Raw genomic sequence first — 21,259 nt, 5'->3', positions numbered from 1 at the left:
TAGAAGCAAGTCCCTCCTTTTTGGATTACACATTAATTTTTCTTAATTTTTATGGTAATGGTGGGCAATAGTCATGAATCATGACAAGGGTTTTTAAGGGATCAAATTTCAATATTAATATTACCAATATAATGCAAGATCTTGATTTCCTTCCATGGTGAAGTTTTGGTAACATGTAACCCTAATGTAATAAGTCTGGAGAAGATACCTGCTTGGTTAGAGGCTTATGGGTAAAGCAACACAAGCTTAAGGTTTGTGTTATAGCCTTATAGGGTTACATTGCCACACCATTGTTAAGCGTCCATTCTGAACTCCAAAGAAGAGGCTCCAGCCAACAAACTGATCAGCTCATCCACATCATAAACGGAATGATTCGGAAAATTTAAAAGTTGATTAATCATATATAGCATTTGTAAGGTATTGTCATGGGAACAAACTTAATTGCAGTTTCCTGTACAAAACAAAGTTCCTTTGGGAGATAGCCTCAACAAAATTAGCTACTAGCTTTGCTACTAGCCTTCTTTCCTTTCTTTTGCTTCTGCTTCAATTGTGTTAAGCCTGCAGCTGTAATCTTTGAGTTTCCTATCATAGCCGCGACCAATTCAGGATCAGTACATGCTTTCATGAGTTCCTTTTCTCGGATGCTCGCTTCAGGCATGTGATTAAACAAATTCATGGCAGTTTTTGCAGCTAAACAAGCAACAGAGATATACATCAGTTGCAAACGTGATTAAATCATAGTATTAAACTGGAGCATGTTTCAAATTCAGATCATCAGATAAAACCATCCAAAAAATTTGTCACTTTTGCTTTCAATGCTACCATACCACTAATAATATTGGGATAATAACCATTTCCAGATTTACAAATCAAAAGAAAAAAAAACAATAATAAAAGAATCACTTCGGTTCGGTTCGGTTCGGTTCGGCTCAGCTCGGCTGTTTTACGCCGAAGAGAAGAGGCCCTTAGAAGAGCATTTTTAATCTACACGTTAGTATTATTTTTGGAGGTGACACTTAAAATAGCATAGACATAAGGCAGTTCGGCGCAGTTAATCCTAAAACTTCCAAAGATTATTGTGAAAAGTCCAAAATTTTCAAGTTCCACATAAAAGTCGATGGAATTGGCCATAAAGAACAGCATTGTTTATTACAAGATCTGTGGAAATAATTGTAAAATAAACGGATTCGATATCATAATTCTTTACGCCTTCAGTTAACCTATCTATCTACCTGAAAATTTGCAACTCACTTTCTCTCTTTCATTTTTATTTATATTATTCAGTCATTAAGTTTTTTAAACAAAAAATCTCTCCTTCATTTGGTTGATGATGGGGGTGAAAGGACTGGGTTTCTGCCAAATGTGTGCTTCAAGATGAGCAGCATATCCAATTATGTAAGCAAAAATTAAAAATGACAACATGATTAATAATTAATGAATACCTTTTCCTTTCTTTGCCGTGCCGGGAACTATCTTCACACGGTATTTGTAATTTTGTAGTGCAGTATATGGACCACAAACAGGCACAGCATACAAAAGAACATCATTGGGTAGTGGAAGACCAGTCAAGTAATCCACATCATTAAGCTTTTCTTTTTCTTCCTCGCCTATCTCATGTATATCATCCTCCTCCATTGCCATCTGCTCCATCTCAGAAGCAGCAATAGTGGAATTTCCATCAGGATTCTCAAGCTTGCCATTTCTACGATCAAGTGAGCTTTCTTCAGGATGTTCTGGACATTCACGAGAAAGATGACCTGGCTTCTTACACTTGTAGCATATTTTCACAGCATCTTCTGGACCTGTAAAATGAGGAAATGTCGGTCATTTTTTTTATCAAGACATGAAGTACGCACGAAGGGTAAGTCTTTTTTTTCCTAATTATGTGCCCAAGTCAGATTCCCCTACAAGTCATGAAGTTGTGGATCTCAATAAAGAAGAGTGGCACTTCGACTTCTCATGAGTATACTTTTATAAAGACTCAACTTCCAATCTGACTCCTGCACAACTTGTTACGAAGTGAAGCAGATATTCAAGTGTCAAGGTCATGGCCATATTGCTCGGCAATGTCCTAGCATGTTTCAGTTTCTTGGGAGGATCATCATGCCTTGATCATGCAGCACAGTTTGAGCCACAATGCCCAGCCAGTTGCCACATTTTATTAGTAAATTCACAAGTAAATCAGATGCCTCAAGTCTCAATTATCACTCTTACTTCCTTAGTTTCTTTTTACTTGCAACACTCTGACTTTTACACTATTCATATACTAACTTTGACCTAACTTATTCATTAAGATATGAATCAAATATTAGCGTATGGTGTTGATTTAGTCTCAGGTCTATAAATATCAGGTTTTTAAAGAAAAAAAATACTAGACAATTGAAGATGTTTATGGTGACAGTTGTGCATTAAAGAGCGTGGAAGTCAAAGTGTTGTGGTTAGAAAGAAAAGGTAGAAAGAAAAGGACGACGTACACCATACTACCTTTCAGTTTCTACATTAACCAAACTGCCAACTGTTGTATTCTTTTTTGATAGACAATCATAAAGCAATTTTATATTCAAGACGATAAATTGTTTATACAAACCATATGCCTCCTCAATTACTGAATACTGAGAAGCGAACTACTTGTTTGATTGCATGATCAGATCCAACCATAATATTTACTATTTTTTCCTTTTGGTCCCTCATATAGAAGAGCCTTCCATCATATCTAAGCAGACTACTTTGTATCCCAAATATTCTTGCCATCCATCTGCTATATCAGTTAACCTGAGTCCTAAATCCCCGACAATCTTTTCTGCAGAAGTAAAAAGCTTGACAAACTTTCTTGATCTCTACACTATAGCTTGAACCCAAGATATGCAATTGCAAATTCTGACCTCCTTCACATGTTTACAAACAGTAATCTTAGATAACTTGTTTAACTTGCTTCATTGCTGCTTGTCCATCTGCTTCCCATACTGATTATGCTCAGAATTTTCACGTATGGATGCCTTCCCATGACAGAAAGATAAAGGATCTTACTGAAAAGCTCAAAATACTGGATCACTCATCTATGGAGGAAGTTCCCAAAGCGTGGATAGATGATTGGGTAAGGACTAATTTATGTTTGCGTATTTTGCATTGCTAATTTCCTCGTCAATAAAACAACCATTGAAAGGCTAAGGTTCCTCTTAAAAGCTTTTGTGTGGAAACTGGGATTTGGTAAGATAACTTTAGAAATTTAAGCTCCAAAAGAGAAGGCCAGCGCTTGCCACAGCTGTATTTTATATGCTTTGTTAGAATAATAGCAAGTCCTACTTGCATCTCTTTTGTCACTATCATGTGGCTCTATCTCCGAAAGGAGGCTATTTCTGTGCATGCCTGCATGGTGATTGGTAAGTCTACCCCCCCCCCCCTTTCCTTTCTCTGTTCTACATTAGTGGCACAACAGTGGCCAGTGGGTATGGAGTGAGCAAGAAGTTGCTGTGGCGGATATAAACATCTTTATGGAAATAGTATGGCATTCGGTTGGAACTGAATACGTGCACCTTTCTAGGAGCCACCTTATATGCAATCTGCTGCGGGATAAGGTAAGTTATCTGTTGTAATTGGCTAAAGCAGCTGAGGCTTTCAAGAGTTACTCCACTGGGAAAATTCAAAATCTCAAAGTAAATGGGTTAATTTGCACTAGATGCTTCTAAATATGTACAGCAAGTCCTGCCATTCTACCCTCTGCCACATATTTATGCATATATTTTCCTATTCTAACACTCGAAGAAAAGAAGAAAGAGGTAAGTTATCTATTGTAATTGGCTAAAGCAGCTGAGGCTTTCAAGAGTTACTCCATTGGGAAAATTCAAAATCTCAAAGTAATTGGGTTAATTTGCACTAGATGCTTCTAAATATGTACAGCAAGTCCTGCCATTCTACCCTCTGCCACATATTTATGCATATATTCCTATTCTAACACTCGAAGAAAAGAAGAAAGAGGTTGAGTTACTGTAATATAATTTTCACAGTTAACCATGAACCATTGGGATGGGAAACATCTGATATTCATATATATAAACTAGTAAGAACATACCATTTTGAAGTTCCCTTCTTGTACTTGTTGCTACGTTGTGATCTTGGGCATCATTCTCATTCTTATCATCTGGTATCTTTCCAGCCGACTGAAAATCCAAAAATAATAAACATTACAAAAAATTATAACACGGACTATATGAAAAGCTACTGTCTTGCGTGAATAATTGCCACGCTGGATTTCTTCATTTTCTCACTTGAAATTTATAGAATGAAGTATGCAAAGACTTGATGCTAAAACATATTGGATAAAACGGTGTAATTTCTACCACTTCTAACAGTAGAATCATATAATTCGAATCCAACTCTTTCTATCTCAATCAAACTAATTATTACTGGTCGAAAAAAGACGACAGAAAACTAATTATCTGATTCAAAATTTGGCCAAACAAATAACTATATAGTTGAACAATCAGATGCATAGATACACTCCAAGGGCCCTTTTCGTTTTCCTCCAATTGTTTCTCTCTTGCACAAGAAATTGAATGAAGCACTTCTCACCTTAAATAAAGAATATTAACATACATAAACGATGCGGCAAGACAGGATATAATATATCATTCAGCCTAGTGTCACGTGCAGATATTTACAATTTGAGTATTGACTAGATAATAATACTCTAAAATCAAAGCATTATGTCAGAACCCTTATAAGATTGGTAGCATAAGATAACTAAAGACTTTCTTTCTTCAGAAACTGCTACAAACAATGACCTTTGGAGCAATATAATAATAAAATTCCACTTCCTATCACATGCAACTGACCAATCTTTTAACAATCAATATTCTAGTAAATAATGATGAATTATTTGTCAATATTACCTATGACGTTACCATCCAAATTTATTTTCGGCACCTTAAAAAATATTTTTATTTTCAGAAGCTGAGACATACAAATACTGGAGCAGAAAGAAAAATCTAAAACAGTGTTCATGAGACTGTGACACCTGAATAGATTCAGATAACATCTAACAAAAGGAGGTAGCTTCAATATGGTAAATAATAAAATGAGTTTTTAAGGTTAGCAATAAGTGTACATGACAAAGTATGTGCACAAAATGTAATAAAACAAAGTAGAAATGACAGCACAACAGATACAAATACAATCAGTAAATTTATAAAACATGACCATTGATAGTGCATGAAAAATCAAGAACCGTAAATGATTATATATCAACACCAAAGTGAATATTACAGTTCTCCTAATGTAAAAAAGCAACATATAGAGCACTAAACAATCAGCAACATGAAAAAGCATGAATAGACAACAACTCAATAAGCTCGCACACAGGTCTGCAAAAAATTTCTATTAGATGACTAACATGTTCATACAATGTAATGCTTTCCCATTAAAGAAAAACCATCTTCAGCAAAAAGCTATTCAACAGGCAAGCTTCTTTTAGATGATGGCTCCAACTTCACACACTTTAGCACACACAAAAAAATACTCACCGCAAGTAAAGCCATGCGAATGCTCCTTTCTTCCTCATCCTGATCAGCATATTTTTCCTTCATCTTTTTCAGCTTACCCCTCTTACCCCGAGCAACTTTACCACCACCCATGGATGAAGTTTTTGTGTCAGATTGGATGGTTGAAGAATGGCCATCTACTTCTCCCTGTTCATCAATAAGCTGTCCATCACCAGCTTTCTGGCCTTTTTTCAGTTTCTTTCTCTCAGCTTTGGAGACATGGGGTTTATCTTTAACAGAGACTTTTTCTTGAGTTTTACATTCCTCAGACTTAGTGAGTTTAGATGTCTGTTCAAATTTTCTACCAGAAACAGCTCCAGATCCAAGTTCAAGAGCTTTATCAATGAGATCTTCCAGTTCAACTGAAGCAGAAGTGCTGTTCTTTCCTTCAGAATCATGTACTTTAGAAGCCAAGTTACTCTCAGTTTCAGTTCCTACTAAGTCTTTCGCTTTGGGATAGGAAATATAGTCATCTTGAGCAGAACCATGGACCAAAGATCCTCCTAACAGTGCCGAATTATTTTCTGTTGATGCAAGTACACTACAATTATCTTTTTCAATAGTTTGTTTTGTGGCTTCACTATCTGAATCAGAATCAGATATTTCCATGTTCCCATTTTCTGGAACATTTAATGCCTCATCTTCACCTCTAACTCGTCTTTCATTAAGATGCAATCCCAAGGAACTCTCGTCCACACGAAATAACAGACCGAACCCCATTATAAGAGGATGAGGAGGAAGAAAATTCTTCTTCCCACGTATCATGAAGCTTCCAACTGTAAGATATTCTCCTGTTGGAGCCGATTTACTTACTTGGTGAGGGTAGACCCACCAAGCACTAGTAACAATCTTTGAGTCCCATGCTTTACTAAGGCAAACCTGTGGAAAAAAAAAGATGAGAAGATATCCAACATCCAAGTATACTATTATGATTGGCTAAAAGCAAAAGAAAAAGCTTAGCTGCCTAATCAACTTACAGTATAACATCCAGCTTGGTTCAATGTCAAAGGGGGGACTGGCTGCTCAGGCTTGTGGTTCTTTATCACAGTACTCGAAGCTCCATGCAGCTCAGCGTGCACATACCTGTTTCAACATGTAATGCCAAATTAAATAGAAGTATCAATGCAGCAAAGTAATACACAATTTCGACTTTTCCTTCTCACACATAACCAGACCAAGAAAATGAGAGATTAGGAATAGAAAAGATACAAGTTAATACTTCCTCCTTTCTCAAATACATGCAACATGGGCAGGAGGCACGAAGAGTCAGATATTATAAAACCCAATATGAGGAGAGAGATAAGAGGGAGAGAGAGGAAACAAATAAATGTTATGAGGAGAGAGTAGAGAGAACCACAAGCAAAGAAAGTTAAGTATATCATTGAACTTCATAAGACATGAAAAGAATATGCGAAAGAGAGTGATAGAAAAGCCACAAACGTCATGCTTATAAAGGGAGAATTCAGACACAATAAGATGCAATAATTATTTTATGATGCTATCTACACATATACATTAAGGCGTTGTCAAACGAATCTATCCACCATGTAGTGTTCTCCCTCATCCAGTGAGTCTTACTAAAATCATTCTCATACATTTTAAAGAAAAGAAATACTGTCATTGTCATTGCAAGCCTTGATCTGACGACCTCAATATCAACATAAAGACTTGTCCATCAATCTAATTAGATCTTGTGATTCTCTTCTCAAAATCTTATATGGCAACGTAATTATGATAACAAAATAAATATAAAGTAAGGATCCGGAGATAATTGCTATGATTTACCATTTAACCTGTCAGGCCAAAAACAATTTTCCATGCAACAAGGTCAGGCATTCAGGCCCAAATACTAATTATAAGCTTCGTAAATTGCAGAAGCACTATTTTAGGTGAGAATAATGGCCACAGCAAATTACACCTGTTACCCGAAACAGGCAAGACAGAAAAATGAAGCAAAGATTCTTATGGTCACAGACTCACAGCATTGATGTAACTGCATAAGAGCCAAAACAACCATTCAGGGAACCAGAAAGTGAAACAACAGCCAAAGATGTGTTTATTTCTTGGGAGCACAACCAACTAATTATTGACTACTTACAGATCCCCTTTTGACATATAACGCTTGACAATTATCTCATTTTGTTGAGCATCACGTCCACTGATAACCAAATAGTTCTCACTGCTGATGAACCAATTAAACTTCTCAAACCAATGGACTTTACGCATATGAGAGATTGTGGCGACTGCTTTTTCCTGAAAATCAAGAATTAAAAATTAGATACTTGATAAACAATATGACAAGGTAGGACTGCAACAATAAACACTTCTCAGATACCTGTGAGAGCTGGAGACGCGTCTTTCTCTCAGCAGCTTTAAAAGCCTTCTCGTGAGCTGTAATAGTCTTTTCCTGTTTACTCTCTTGTTTTTTCTTCATTTCGTACCACCGCCGAGCATTACCATGCGCTGAGAGGGATAAATCAACTTCTACCTACATAATAGAAGGATAAAAGATAAAAGAAAATAAGAAGAGACTCAGACTACAAACAGTATAAGTATCCCGAACTTGACCTTAACAAACATGGGAGGATAAATACTGACAGAAGCAAAGGTTAAAAGTTATGTTGAAGCAGAAAAGATGTCAAAACAAGACATGGATTTATTCTAGGTATCTTAAGAATTAAAACCATCATCCAAGCATTTGAAAACAGCAATTCAATCTTGCCTGATATAGAGTTGATGACTTAAAATCAAGCGATGTAGTAGGGGCAAGGTTTAAGACAACTTTTATGCAAACAATCTTAAATCACATAGTAACTTGTACAACCTTATCTGCTGGAAGTGTCTTTTCATCATCATCCATGTCATCAAGATTATTGCTCAATAGCAGTGTCATGCAGTTCTTTTCCAAATAGAGCTTATCAATTAGACCAGCCACTGGATTTCCGGATTTTTTTTCTTGCTTCACCATGCGTGCAAGATCCTCCCAATTCATACCATTTGCCAAAGCAACACGTACAGCCAATATAGCAGCATCAACATCTTCCAAGTTATATTCAATCAGTTCTGCCATCTTGACAGAATACTCAACTTCTTTTCTCAAAGTAACTACACGATTTTCCTACAGAAGTAAGCCAACAGCTCTTAGCTCCAGCAAAACCCATTGAAAAATAAGGGGAACATAATCTGAAGGAGTGAAACATCAGTTTTGATGAGACAGAAGAACCATATTAATGCAAGGAGAAAGTATTTTACAGTTTTGATGAAGACTTGTGACGACAAACATGCAAACACCATTAAGTATCTAATACTCCCTCTGATTTTTATTAGTTTACCCATTTTCCATTTTGGGTTGTTCCTTATTAGTTTATCCCATTCTTTTTTTTCCTTTTTTTTGGATTGGTCGCACCAATTGTTTATTATTATATTTACACTTTTCTTGGCCCACAACATTAACTTCGATATAATATGTCAATAAATTTATACTTTCTCTTTCCTTCTATGACCCACAACATTAACTTCAATATAATATGTCAATAAATTTATACTTTCTCTTTCCTTCTATGACCCACAAATCTATTTCTCCTAAAACTCTATGCTCAAAGAAATGAGTAAACTCATAAAAATCAGAGGGAATATGAGGTATTCAGGGACTATTATCTCTATTTATCTTAAGGTACTTCACATCACCTTAATAAATTATATTAATTCATCAAAGATTGAAAAGATCAAGTATGAAATCAGGAGTTTGAGAACCTCTAAGTATTCGTGTTGGATCTCAAGACTCCAACATGGATATGGACAGTTGGAAACTTCAACATTTTATCTTAGGCTACAAAAATGTAAATTTTCATAATATAGCCAAGTGAGATACTTGGACGCATGTCGGTGTCCAACAAAAGTACTCGAGTATGAGTAACATAGTCTATTAGGCTTCAGAGAAAGCATAAACCATAAGACCCCACCCATACATCTTCTACTCACATAAAATAGCATCGATACATTAAATGAGTGAGAAGCTTTAAGCCCTACCATGAGAAGTCCTATAAATTCTTCGCACAACGAACTGAGAAAATTTTATATACTTCCTCTGTTTTTTTTTTAGATGTTACACTTTCTATTTTAGGAAGTTTTAAAATAGATGTTACACTTTTATTTTGGGTAATAACTTCTCTCTATCTCTCTCCTATCACATGTTCACATGGGAGTATGGGACCCTTTTGTTTTTCATTCTCTCTATCTCTTTCCTCTCTAAAAATTACCTAGGAGTCCGTGATTTGAAAAGTGTAACATCTAATAAAAAACGGAGGAAGTAATTAAAAGCAAAGAACTTGACCCATCTCTGTTACATAAGTAATATGCTACTAGATTATCTTTGATTTCAAGAAATAGGAGACTTGACTCCAAACATGTACTAGAATTTTAATTCTTTCTCTATTCTTATATAATTGTAACACTTAAAATTGAAGGTCAAACTTTACAAACTTGATCGTAAAATTTTACAATGCATAAGAAAAACTATTGTCGCGGCCTTCTTCGATTGGTGTCATTGCAAAATCTAAAAATATCAATCTTTCATATTTTCTACCAATACACAGTACGAGATATGAATGGTCAAAGGAGTTCGACGGAGACTGAAAGGGAAGTGTTGTGACTTTTCAGGATTGAAATAAGTACTTCGATTGACATAATTGATATTGTAACCACTCAAATCATCTATTTTGTTAGCCAACCTCTCTTTAGCAAACATAATCTGTGTCCTCAGTGTCTAACAAAACCGTTTCATGAAACTTGTAGGATCATCATAATAGACATATACGTCCACTGCATTTACTGCCATAAAACTTGTTTCATCAAAAGTAGAAAACAGAAAACGCAATATGAATGACTTTCAATCTCACCATTGTCATATAAAGAGAAAGGGCTTCATCTACTCCGGAAAAGTTCATTACCTGAACTGAATTTCTCCGAAACTAGTGCGAACAAAAGCTTTCAGCCTATTGCTAAGTATGCTAACCTTTGATCCACCTTCTCCTTTCAGACAAAATTTCTCACACTCCATTAATATGGTCAATATTTTAACTGCAACATAATCTATGACAGATTACTCTAAACCTTGATCACTCTTTTCACCTCTCTTCTTGTTCAACTACTCCATCTGCTATAAGGACCTTAACGAGTAGCGGAGAACTTGGTCAAAACTTCGACTTTGGTATCAAGACTTGTAGATTTATAGGCCCAAAATCCATGACCATGATAGCACCATATTTCTTGTGTATGAAGGTACTAAACATAGAATTACATCTATATTTACTTCCAAAAATTTATTTTAATAATTTGATTATATCCGTCTTAATGAACCTTCCCTCCAATTCAAAATTTTTCAACAACATGATTACCTTGAAAATAGCCCTCCTTCCTCTGCCTCTCACATGCTAGAGTCAAACACCATCACTACCACAACCCCCCCCCCCCCAAAAAAAAATAAATTAAAAAAAGAGGGACATGCTCCCCTATGCTTACTTTCCTTGGAAATTCAGCATGTGATATCAGCAATAATATATCCTTCACATGACATGAAAAAGCTTCTAGAGAATAAGGCTCTCCAAATATCAGAAACCAAGATTACCAGCTTAAGACATTAAAGAGCATTTTTAGCAAAAGTGATACACACCTGATCCATGCGTATTTTGTCAAGCTTTTGCATAGCAGATCCTTCTTTTGCTTTTTGCTGCTGCTCAACTCTCTGACTCTCAATCTTACTGTAGAATTCGTCTAAAGCTGCATCAAATGTTTCAAACTTCAACAAATCCCTTGATTTGAATTGATACAGTAAGATAGGACAATATTCATCATAAATCTGCAAATATAAGACCAAAAGGGAGGTAAATGAAGCATCCAAATAGTTTGTACAGCTAACAAGATGATAGATATCCTTAACATGACAGATAAAGATTAATAAGTTATTCATATCTATACTAGAATCCAAGACATCAGCAAACCATTCAAATGGAAGAAACTAAAGGATAACAACCTTGCTGGAATGGTCTGGCACTGTGGTACCAGAGTCCTTTCCTCCTGGTTTCTTTGTCTGCATTAAAATGTAACCTTCAGGAACTTTACTTCCAAGAATAACATCCTCTAGCCAATCCTCAAACCGGCCCACAGCTTGGCCCAAAACTTCAACTTTACCCTCATCCAGCTTGTTATCTTTTGAAATTTTCATGCTTGGTGTCAAACCCGCATCCAATATCATATGCTCAGACAGCTGCGGACCATAACCTAAGCCCTCCCCAATGACCATCTTTAATGTGCATTTTTTTGAACGAGTACCATCATTTCCTGTCTTGTTCGCATCGGGAATTTTTCCACCCTTTTTAGCATTTTTCTTAGTTTTTGATGTGTCCAAAACATTGCTTCCATCTTCTTTAGCTTCAACTTCCTCATCTTCTCCCTGTTCGTATGAAGCTGCAATAGCTTCCTTGAGCTTGGAGCTGGTGCTACGCTTAAAAACTCGACAAAATTCGATTGGGTAACGGTGCCGGGACATAATTGCAAAACCTTTATCATCATCTCTGTTACATAAGTAGTAGCTCAGTAGCCGAACAGAGAGCAAATTGAAGTGTTCAAAATATCTTCCTCTCATATTACAACACAGCCAATCTTGAAGGGGAAAAGGGACCATAGATAAAGATGGCTCTGGACAGACTGGCCCGAAGAATGGGAGAAGGCAAGATCGCACTTTTGGATGCGAAGGCAAGGCAATTTCAGCACAAAAGAGCATAGTAACGTAATAATTTTAAGCCTATGCAAGGCTCAGCGGCCCCATGGGTTTTAGTTTTAGGTCTGGCAGTCAGGCATGGGATGGGCATGAACAGCATGTTCTGCCAAGAGGTGCCTTGGTCAGGCCTCTGGCCAGCCCAGTCCCATCTTTAACCATAAATATCCCAAAATAATTAAGAAGAAGAAAAGGAGAGCAAAAGACACTAACAAGACAAGAACATCATTTCAACCAACAAGCTAACTCATGATTAGAAAGCAGTTTTCTTGTATTCCCTCAACTTTTTCAATTGGATGATGACCATAGACCAAAAATCGGCAAAACCGCACAAAAGTGTATAGTTTGATTTCAGAATAGTTCTATGGTAGCCACTTAAGTTATTGCATCACCAATACGGTTATAACTAAACCAATAAGTTCATCATGCAGGCTACTTATCACTGTCAGTCCATGCATATATCATGATCTATAGTTTTCGCATTACAGCTAAGACACTGGTGCCTAGTAGACTGGAGTCATCTTTCTTCAATAGACCAATGTTTTTCTTCAATAAACCAATTCATGAGGACAATAAGAGCGGAAAAGTAAAGGAACTGAAATAGCATAACATTTCATCAACTAAGGCAATTGACACAATTCCTTGAGGATACAGATTATAGAAAATAGTACTCTCATTGTCTCAATGGAAGGTTATAAGAAACCTAACAGATTTACCCTTCTGATCCTAATATGGCACCTCAAACATGAGTATATTCCTTCATCATTCGTACACATACTAACAAATATAGTAATTCTTTGGTAATAAGAAAAAGTCCTGCATTTGAGAACATACAAACAGCATACACATATGCATCTAGCTAAATCAGATAACTTAGACAAAATTGCTTGCTTGCTTTGCTATATAAATCCATCTGAAAGTGCTCCATTTGTTTTAATAGATAACGTATCTCTATTTTCCAAAAGAAGCTCCTAAAGTATGCAAGACCAGAAAAGCAAGAGTGACATACCTATGAGACCGAAGAAGAGTTAAAACAGTAAACTCAGAATCAGTAAGTATAATGTTTCCTTGAGCATAGAGCTCCAATATGACATAATGTGCATGAGGACCCAACCCAAACTGGAAAAGAACAATCTGGAATCACAAAAGAAAAAAGTTACACCATCATCCACCTATACTCAACAATTTCGACAATATATTGAATCCCTTTGATTGCACATAAAATTAAGTGTCTCATAATCATCCGATAAACAAATACAAACGAAAGACACATTAAACTACTTCCAATTACAAATTCAACAACATTAACTACATATTCAAACTCAAAATCTCCTTACCCTATCATACCCGAGCTGCCTTACATCTTCAAGCCTTTTCGTACGAATATGCTTCCGCAATTTTAGAGTAAACCCAGATGGCGTATTACTCTTGTCTCTACAAAAATTCAATTGGGTCAAAATATCATCAATCAAAAACGAAAATTAAACCCTCATTGAACCTCTCCTCTCTCTCTCTCTCTCTCTCTCTCTCTCCTACCTTACATAGGCGGTTGTATGCAACCTAACACCACTTTCCATCAACAGCAACACCTTCTCACTTTCCCCAGATTCTGTAACTCCACTACTATTCATTAGCTTGAACATATAAGTCTGCACTCAAAAATCAAACAATCATTGATAAAATACTAACCATAATTGGATAGAAAAGGAGGGGAGAGAGAGAGAAGTATAGTTACCTTAGGAGAGAGGTCGTAGACGTTGGAGCATCGCATGCCGATCAAATTTCGAAGGCATTTCACTTCTGCGGCCACATCGGCCGTGTTCATTCGTACTTTCACCATGATTTTGCTGTGTTTTTGGGTGTCTTTGATTCTTGGATTTTAGGTTGGTGTTGCGAAATTGGCAATGGAAGAAATGAAGGAAGGAAGGAATAGTTAGTGATGAATATGATATTGATGGCGTCGTTTGTTACACTAGCTGGTCTTTTCTTCCAACTTTTTACCGGCGAGTATGCATAGGTTTTCTTTCTTTAGTGGGGGTGAGAGCACAAAAAGTTTTTCAAATCTTGACTAATATTCACACTTCGAGAATGAAAATTCTATGCATTCAGTAAATTTATTCGATTTTCGATTGGTAAATAATTCATTATAAGCATATTTTTCAGCAAAAAAAGTATAATCTATTTTTCGTAAAAAAGTGTTCTATTTTCAATAAGCAAATGTTCTATTTCAACAAATGTTCGTTTTAAGCTTATTTTTCAGCGGAAATTTATATTCTATATTTCGTGAGTCTGTTTTATTTTCGATAAGCGTATGTTCTATTTTAAAAATGTTCTTTTAAAACTTATTTTCCACCAAATAATATATTCTATTTTCCCTTATATGTTCTATATTTGATAAGCATATGTTCTATTTAAGTAATTGAATTCTATTAATGTTCCACTTCAACAATAAAATGTTCATTTTTTGGATTCTGGTAATGTTTCACTTCAACAATAAAATGTTCTTTTTTCCTAAATGAATTCTTGTAATGTTCCATTTCAACAATAAAATGTTCGTTTTCGTAAGTGAATTTTGTAATGTTCCACTTCAATAGTAAAATATTCGTTTTCGTATTCACAAATCACTAGTGGAAAAATGAAGAAGGGTTGCACTGAAAAAGGCCTGTAGGGCTGCGCTTTTTGACAGCAGCCCTTTCAGTAGCAGCCCTTCACTTTTTAAGTAGGGCTGCGCTAAGCTAGAAGGGCTGCGCTAGATAGGAAAAAGTGCAGCCCTTCTGACCTAGAAGGGCTGCGCTTTTTCCTAACTACTGCAGCCCTTCCTACCAAAAAAAAAAAAGAAAAAAAAAAAATTTTTGACATTTTTTTACTCATAATCTCACATTTTCTGAAATTAAACAGAAGAGAAGAGAAACGAAACGAAAATACTAAACCCAAAAAAAAAAAAAGAATGAAACGAAAATGAAAAAAAGGAACAAAAACTAATATACAAAGAGAAGTATACAAGAAGTATACAAGAACATTAATCAAAACAAAGATGAAAATACAAGAAATTATATACAAAGAGAAGTATACAAGAACATTAATCAAAATAAACAAAGAGAAGTATACAAGAACATTAATCAAAACAAAGAGAAGTATACAAGAACATTAATCAAAACAAAGAGAAGTATACAAGAACATTAATCAAAATATATAACAAAGAGAAGTATACAAGAACATTATAGATCTGAAAATACAAGAAATACCTCCAAACATTAACCTAATAATGTTTAAATACATAAAACAAAACCCTAATACATAATTTAAGGGAAAAAAAAAATCGGAAAAACTTAAAATGCCTATTTGGAGGCTTAAACGAACTTGGATGGCTTAAAAAGCCTAAACGTCACAGCATAGCGGTGAGTTTGACTCGTTGGCTCGTTCCGCTTCCGAAAAGGTATCACAATAGGCAATCGGACTCCGTCGGCATGATTCGTGCAAATCATTTCAGCGTTTTTGTCGCAACATTTCTGGGAGTTTTTGAGAGGATTAGAGAGAGGGAGGAGGGATGTGAGAGAAGGAGGAAAAGGAATAATGAGGGACGTGAGAGAGGAGAGAGAAGAATAAGGGATATATTTGACGAATCCCGCTTAATATTTGAAGCCCGCGAACTTGAATTTTTCAAATTTTTTAAAGAAGGGCTGCGCTTTTCTTCAAAAGCGCAGCCCTACTTAGTCAGAAGGGCTGCGCCTTTTATAAAAGCGCAGCCCTTCTGAAGTAAGAAGGGTTGCGCTTTTTCTAAAAGCGCAGCCCTACTGAGTGAAGGGCTGCGCTTTTTCTAAAAGCGCAGCCCTACTGAGTGAAGGGCTGCGCTTTTATAAAAAAAGCAGCCCTTCTGTTGTGTAGGGCTGCGCTTTTGTACAAAAGCGCAGCCCTTCACTAGTAGGGCTGCGCTTTTAGAAAAAGCGCAGCCCTTCCTCCGCAGTCCTTCCTTTTTTTTCCCCTAGTGAATGTTCTATTTTGTATTGTGGGAACACAATTCTCATTGTGATCCCGGGAGCACAACGCACGCATTTCCCGGGCGTATACGCCCGAGTTATTTAATGACGTCCATTTGAAGTCTTCAATAATAGAAACATACGTCTTTAAATGATTTTTTTCCCACAGAAAGACAAATATGAGCATTGTAGTGTAGTTGGTTAGTGCATTAGTATATCAAATGAGGTCATGTGTTTGAGTCTTGAAACACATATTTTTATGGTTTAACTAAAAAATTTCATTTATTAATATAATACTTTATGATAATAACAGTAAATACAACTTAGCCTAGTGGTTAAGACTTTAGTATATGTACTTGAGGTCTTGGGATCAAACCCTATACTACGCAATTTCTAAAAAAAAATTATTGTACATAGATTACATGAACTAAAACTCCCTAGGGGTAGTACTGTAATGGTCAACACTGCTCTTCAAATGGTATCATGCATACATAATAAATTTTAATGAACATGCAAATTTATTTATTTTTAAGGATGCAAGGGATATGTTTAATAATATTAACTAATTACAACACATATCTGTAATTTTGTGGAAACATAGATCACTAAGAGGTGTTAGATGAGATGATGATTCTTTGAAAATCCTTACATAAGATCAGGGGTTCGAGTCCACCCTTCAGCATATTTATTTTTTAAATGATGACCACTTGACTTTGTTGGTTAACAGACACGTGGCAAAATTCTGGTGGCAGGAGGAGGGTGCCACGTGGCGTATCGACGTTGTTACGCACGCCTTTTAATATATTTGTATAGATGTCTCATTTGATTGTGTGTAGGAGGGGAGAGTATACGTGGCACCATGGCATTTGTTTTTCTTTGGTTTTAAATATATGGATAGAAGATTAACAAAGGTGGAGGTTTAGTAGCGATTGAATTGTACATAAGTTGTCTGTATTCTAAAGGATAAGTCGTGAGAAATCAACTGCTCCTGTTAAAGGTTTAAGGAGACCGTGACCTTTTTTTTGTAGAGTGGAAGAGGTGAATGTGTCGAGCACCAGTTTGTAACAGAGAGCCATTAAAAGAGTTTGTGCTACATTCTTAAGCAACACCCTATTTATTATGTTTTCTTATATGGGATGGGGGGGGGTTGTTTCCAAGCACCATCTAATAAGGCTATAAGTGCACGAAGGGGGTAGAAGGGGGACATGATGCCATAGGGTTGGCTTTTGGATGGAAGTAGATAGTGGTGGAAAACTCAATTAATGGTTAGTCTTAAGAGAACTAGTCCATATTTTAAAGGAAATTGTTGTAATTAACTTGAGAAAACAACAGAGATTGGGAGTGACATTTTGGAAAAGGATTTTGTTGTTGTGTAGCTATAAAGCCTAGAGATTAGAAACAAAGGTAATTGTACTTGGCCCAAGAGCTAATATCAATTTAGAGGTTGCTTTCTCCTTAGGTGAGAAGGTATGATATGAAGTTCTTGGCCCAAGAGCTTACATCAATATGAGAGGTTGTTCCAGCACGAAGACCAATATTGCTTGATCTCCAAACTTTATTTGAGATTAGATAGTCTCTAAAAAGACGGTTGAAAGTTTTAGGAGAAGAGTTGCAAAGCCAGCAGATATTGGGGACTTCTTTCTCTTTATGAGGTTGTCTGAGGCAAGGACGTCTTTGTTGAAAAGTTTCCAACAATTATTGTTTTTGAAACAAATTTATCTTCCATCACTTGTTTCCAAAAGGGTATGGGATAACTAGGTCGATATGAGAGTTCAACAAGTACCAATAGCTACAAGAAGTAATCAAATTTAGTGAGTTTCCAAGAGAGATAGTCCTTAAAAGGGACAAAGGGGATGTGAGTTGCTAGGATCAATACTAAGACAGTTTTAGAGAAGCTCTCTCACAATGAGAAGGGCATTCTAAGAATCATAAAGGATGGGTGTTTAGAGAGTAGATGGATGGTATGGGTTGATCGTGAGCCAATTATCTCTATGAAGAAGGATATTGGATCCACCATCGAAACTTTTCTAAGGTCAGCTTCCATAGACACACAAAATCTAGAAAGGCTTCTGAAGGCGGATGAGGAAGAGCTGGGGGAGGAGAGGATCAGATGAATTAAAATAATAAGTTACCAACGCGGAGATGGTGCATGTTTGTGTTTTGGGTTGTAATTGGGTTGAATAAAACCACTGCTATAAGATTGACAGTAAACAAACTATTAGTTCAATAAGAATGAACATTGAGTCAAATCAAAAGAGCGCCTTCAATTTTACTAATGGGACCCAATTCTATAGCTGGCAAAATAGACACGTACCTGTTGACCCCACCTGAAACCCTTTTTCACCCGATAATAACGACCCGAAATAGAACCAAAATCTGAAATAACCCGACCCGAATAAAAATAGACATTAATATGACCCGAATCTGCCCGACCCGAATTGACCCGATAATTATGACCACATCCCGAACCCGAGAAGTTATTATATTAGTTATTTTTTAAACAAATTTAAGGAACATATATCATGAAATACTAATATATGATTTAGCCACTGTCCATTAATTATTTAATTTGCTCTCATTTGTCTTATATGTGTTTTATTTATTTGAGAGATTGTAAAGCCGAGCTGACCCGACTCGGTTTAACCCGACCCGATCTGACCCGACTCGGTTTAACCCGACCCGATCTATCCCGACATGACCTGAAACCTCATGGACCTGATATGAACATGTACCCGAACGATACCGGCCCGACCTTAACCCGAACACAAAGTTGACCTGATTATGACCCGACTCGTTTGCCAACTCTACCCAATTCTAATGTTTCTTTTTAGTTTTTCAAAAAAATTATTTCAATATAATGTTACTTCATCCAGTAAATAGATTATTTTCGCAAAATAATATTAAAAGCAATATATTTTTTAATTATGGGATCTAACTTTAATGTTCTTTTAACTTCTTAAAAAATGTTCTTTTTAAAATAGTATTATGTTCATCCAAAGAAGCAATTTTAAAAAAACATTATAATTTGCGAGAGTGGCACGGTGGTGCGTGGCTAGTGTGCTGCTGGAATTCCATCGCGGTAATTGTCTCAGATGAGTCACTTTGGTATAAAGAAAATAAAATTCTTCTTTTCTTCTTTAAATTAATGTATGTTATCTGATTTTGTATTTCTGATGTAATTTGATTAAGTTTGTAATTTGGTTAATGTTATAATTTGATTAAGTTTGTAATTTTGTTAATGTTGTAATTTGATTAAGTTTGTAATTATAAGTAACTTATAAAATAAGTAAAGAAAATCATATTTATAATTATATCTGTAGTTCCTATGATAATTTTATCGATTTTTTCACCAAATTCCCCCGACAAATTAAGAAATTCACTATATACCCTCAATGTTTCAGAAATGCACCGTATACCCTTGAGTTTTCGAAAACGTGCACTAGATACCCTTTTCCTAACTTCCGTTAAGTCACAATTAACTTTATTTACGATTTTGCCATCATTAAATCCTAACCCTAATCTAACCTAATCATAATCCTAATCCAACCCTAATCCTTACTCTAATCCTTCCTCTAAACCCATACCCTAACCCTAACTCTTTGGCAGCCCCACCCCCTCCCTTCCACCCCACCCCACCCCAACCCCTACCCTTCCCCCTCCCCCACCGCCGGCCTTCCCCAGCCCCTACCCTTCCCCCCCTCCCCCACCGTCGGCCTTCCCCACTCCCTACGCCTCCGTCACCGCCGGCCTCCCCACCCCGTACTCGTCCGTTCGCCGACCACCCCTCACCTTCCCTTTCGAACACCAAACCCCCACCCTTCCTCTTCGAACAGCGACCACCCCTCACCCTCCCTTTCGAACACCAAACCCCCACCCCTCCCCTTCGAACACCGGAGAGACAGAGAGAAAAACACGACGAAGGAGGGAGAGAAAAACGCGACTGCGACGCCAGCTCCGGCAAGCAGAGGAGAGAGAAAACTTCGTTGGAAATTCGTCGCGTTTGGTGTTCGAAAACAGAGGACAGAGGGAGGAGGAGAGGGAGGGGAGGGGTGGGGATTTGGTGTTCGAAAACACTTCGCGGGCTGCGGGAGAAGGAGGGGGAGGGTGGGGGTTGCGGCAGAGGGAGGGGGAGGGGGTGGGGGTTGCGGCAGAGGGAGGGGGAGGGGGTGGGAGGTTGCGACGGGAGGAGGGGGAGGGGGTGGGAATTGCAATGGAGGGAGGGGAGGGGTTGGGGGCTGCGGCGGGGGGAGGGGTGGAGGTTGCGGCAGAGGGAGGGTGGGTGGGGGGTAGTGGAGGGATGGTGGAGGGGGAGGGGCTGGGTTGGGCTGGGTTGGGCTTAGGATTAAGGGTTAGGGTTTAGATTTTAGGGTTAGTAATTAGATTAGGGTTAGGGATTAGGTTTAGATTTTAGGGTTAGGAGTTAGTTGTGGCAAAATGGTAAATAAAGTTAACGGGGAGTTAACGACAGTTAAAAAAAGGGTATTTGGTGCACAAAAATGAAAAGTCAGGAGTATATGGTGAATTGTTGAAACATTGAGGGTATATTGTGAATTTCTTGATTTGTCGGGGGTATTTGGTGAAATAACCGTAATTTTATTATTCAAATCGAATTTTTATAAGTCTTGTACATAATTGATGTGTTCATTATTAATCGATTATTTACTCCAATTCCCCTTAGTTTTGATGGCCGATTTGGGCTCTTTTGAGCTCGTTTCTTGTGGATTTGATGTGTTTGGAGCTCCTGTCCTGTTTTGCAGGTTTTGATGCGGATTAGGCACTTTTTGCCTCTATCTAAGTCACGACATGAAAGTACAGCAGTCACACAAGGTACAAGGAGTATCCGGAAGACCGCACGAGCATTTCGGTTGGATTTCACGAAGAAAAGGCAAGGAACTACATTCGCCCGGTCGACCGGGCGGTGTGGCCCGACCGGGTGAACCCCCAGACTTAGCTGCTGCAGAAAACAAACA

General features: G+C 37.1%; 1 protein-coding gene across 1 annotated transcript; it reads right to left on the bottom strand.

The window, feature by feature from the left end:
* Nucleotides 1–369: 369 nt before the first annotated feature.
* LOC104889145 (uncharacterized) lies at nucleotides 370–14,391 on the bottom strand. Its single transcript, XM_010674297.4, has 14 exons — nucleotides 14,048–14,391; nucleotides 13,849–13,961; nucleotides 13,650–13,746; nucleotides 13,322–13,446; nucleotides 11,569–12,109; nucleotides 11,209–11,394; nucleotides 8,362–8,655; nucleotides 7,873–8,025; nucleotides 7,636–7,790; nucleotides 6,515–6,620; nucleotides 5,520–6,416; nucleotides 4,070–4,157; nucleotides 1,443–1,802; nucleotides 370–690 (listed from the first exon to the last, which is right to left on the bottom strand). The coding sequence occupies exons 1-14, from the start codon at nucleotides 14,150–14,152 to the stop codon at nucleotides 494–496; spliced, it is 3,417 nt and encodes a 1,138-aa protein (XP_010672599.2). The 5' UTR covers nucleotides 14,153–14,391; the 3' UTR covers nucleotides 370–493.
* Nucleotides 14,392–21,259: the final 6,868 nt, after the last annotated feature.

Source organism: Beta vulgaris, chromosome 3 (genome assembly GCF_026745355.1).
Source record: "Beta vulgaris subsp. vulgaris cultivar EL10 chromosome 3, EL10.2, whole genome shotgun sequence".
In the NCBI taxonomy this organism is placed as follows: domain Eukaryota; kingdom Viridiplantae; phylum Streptophyta; class Magnoliopsida; order Caryophyllales; family Amaranthaceae; genus Beta; species Beta vulgaris.
The sequence above is the reverse complement of the archived record's forward strand: the minus strand, read 5'-3'. Positions and strand labels throughout refer to the sequence as shown.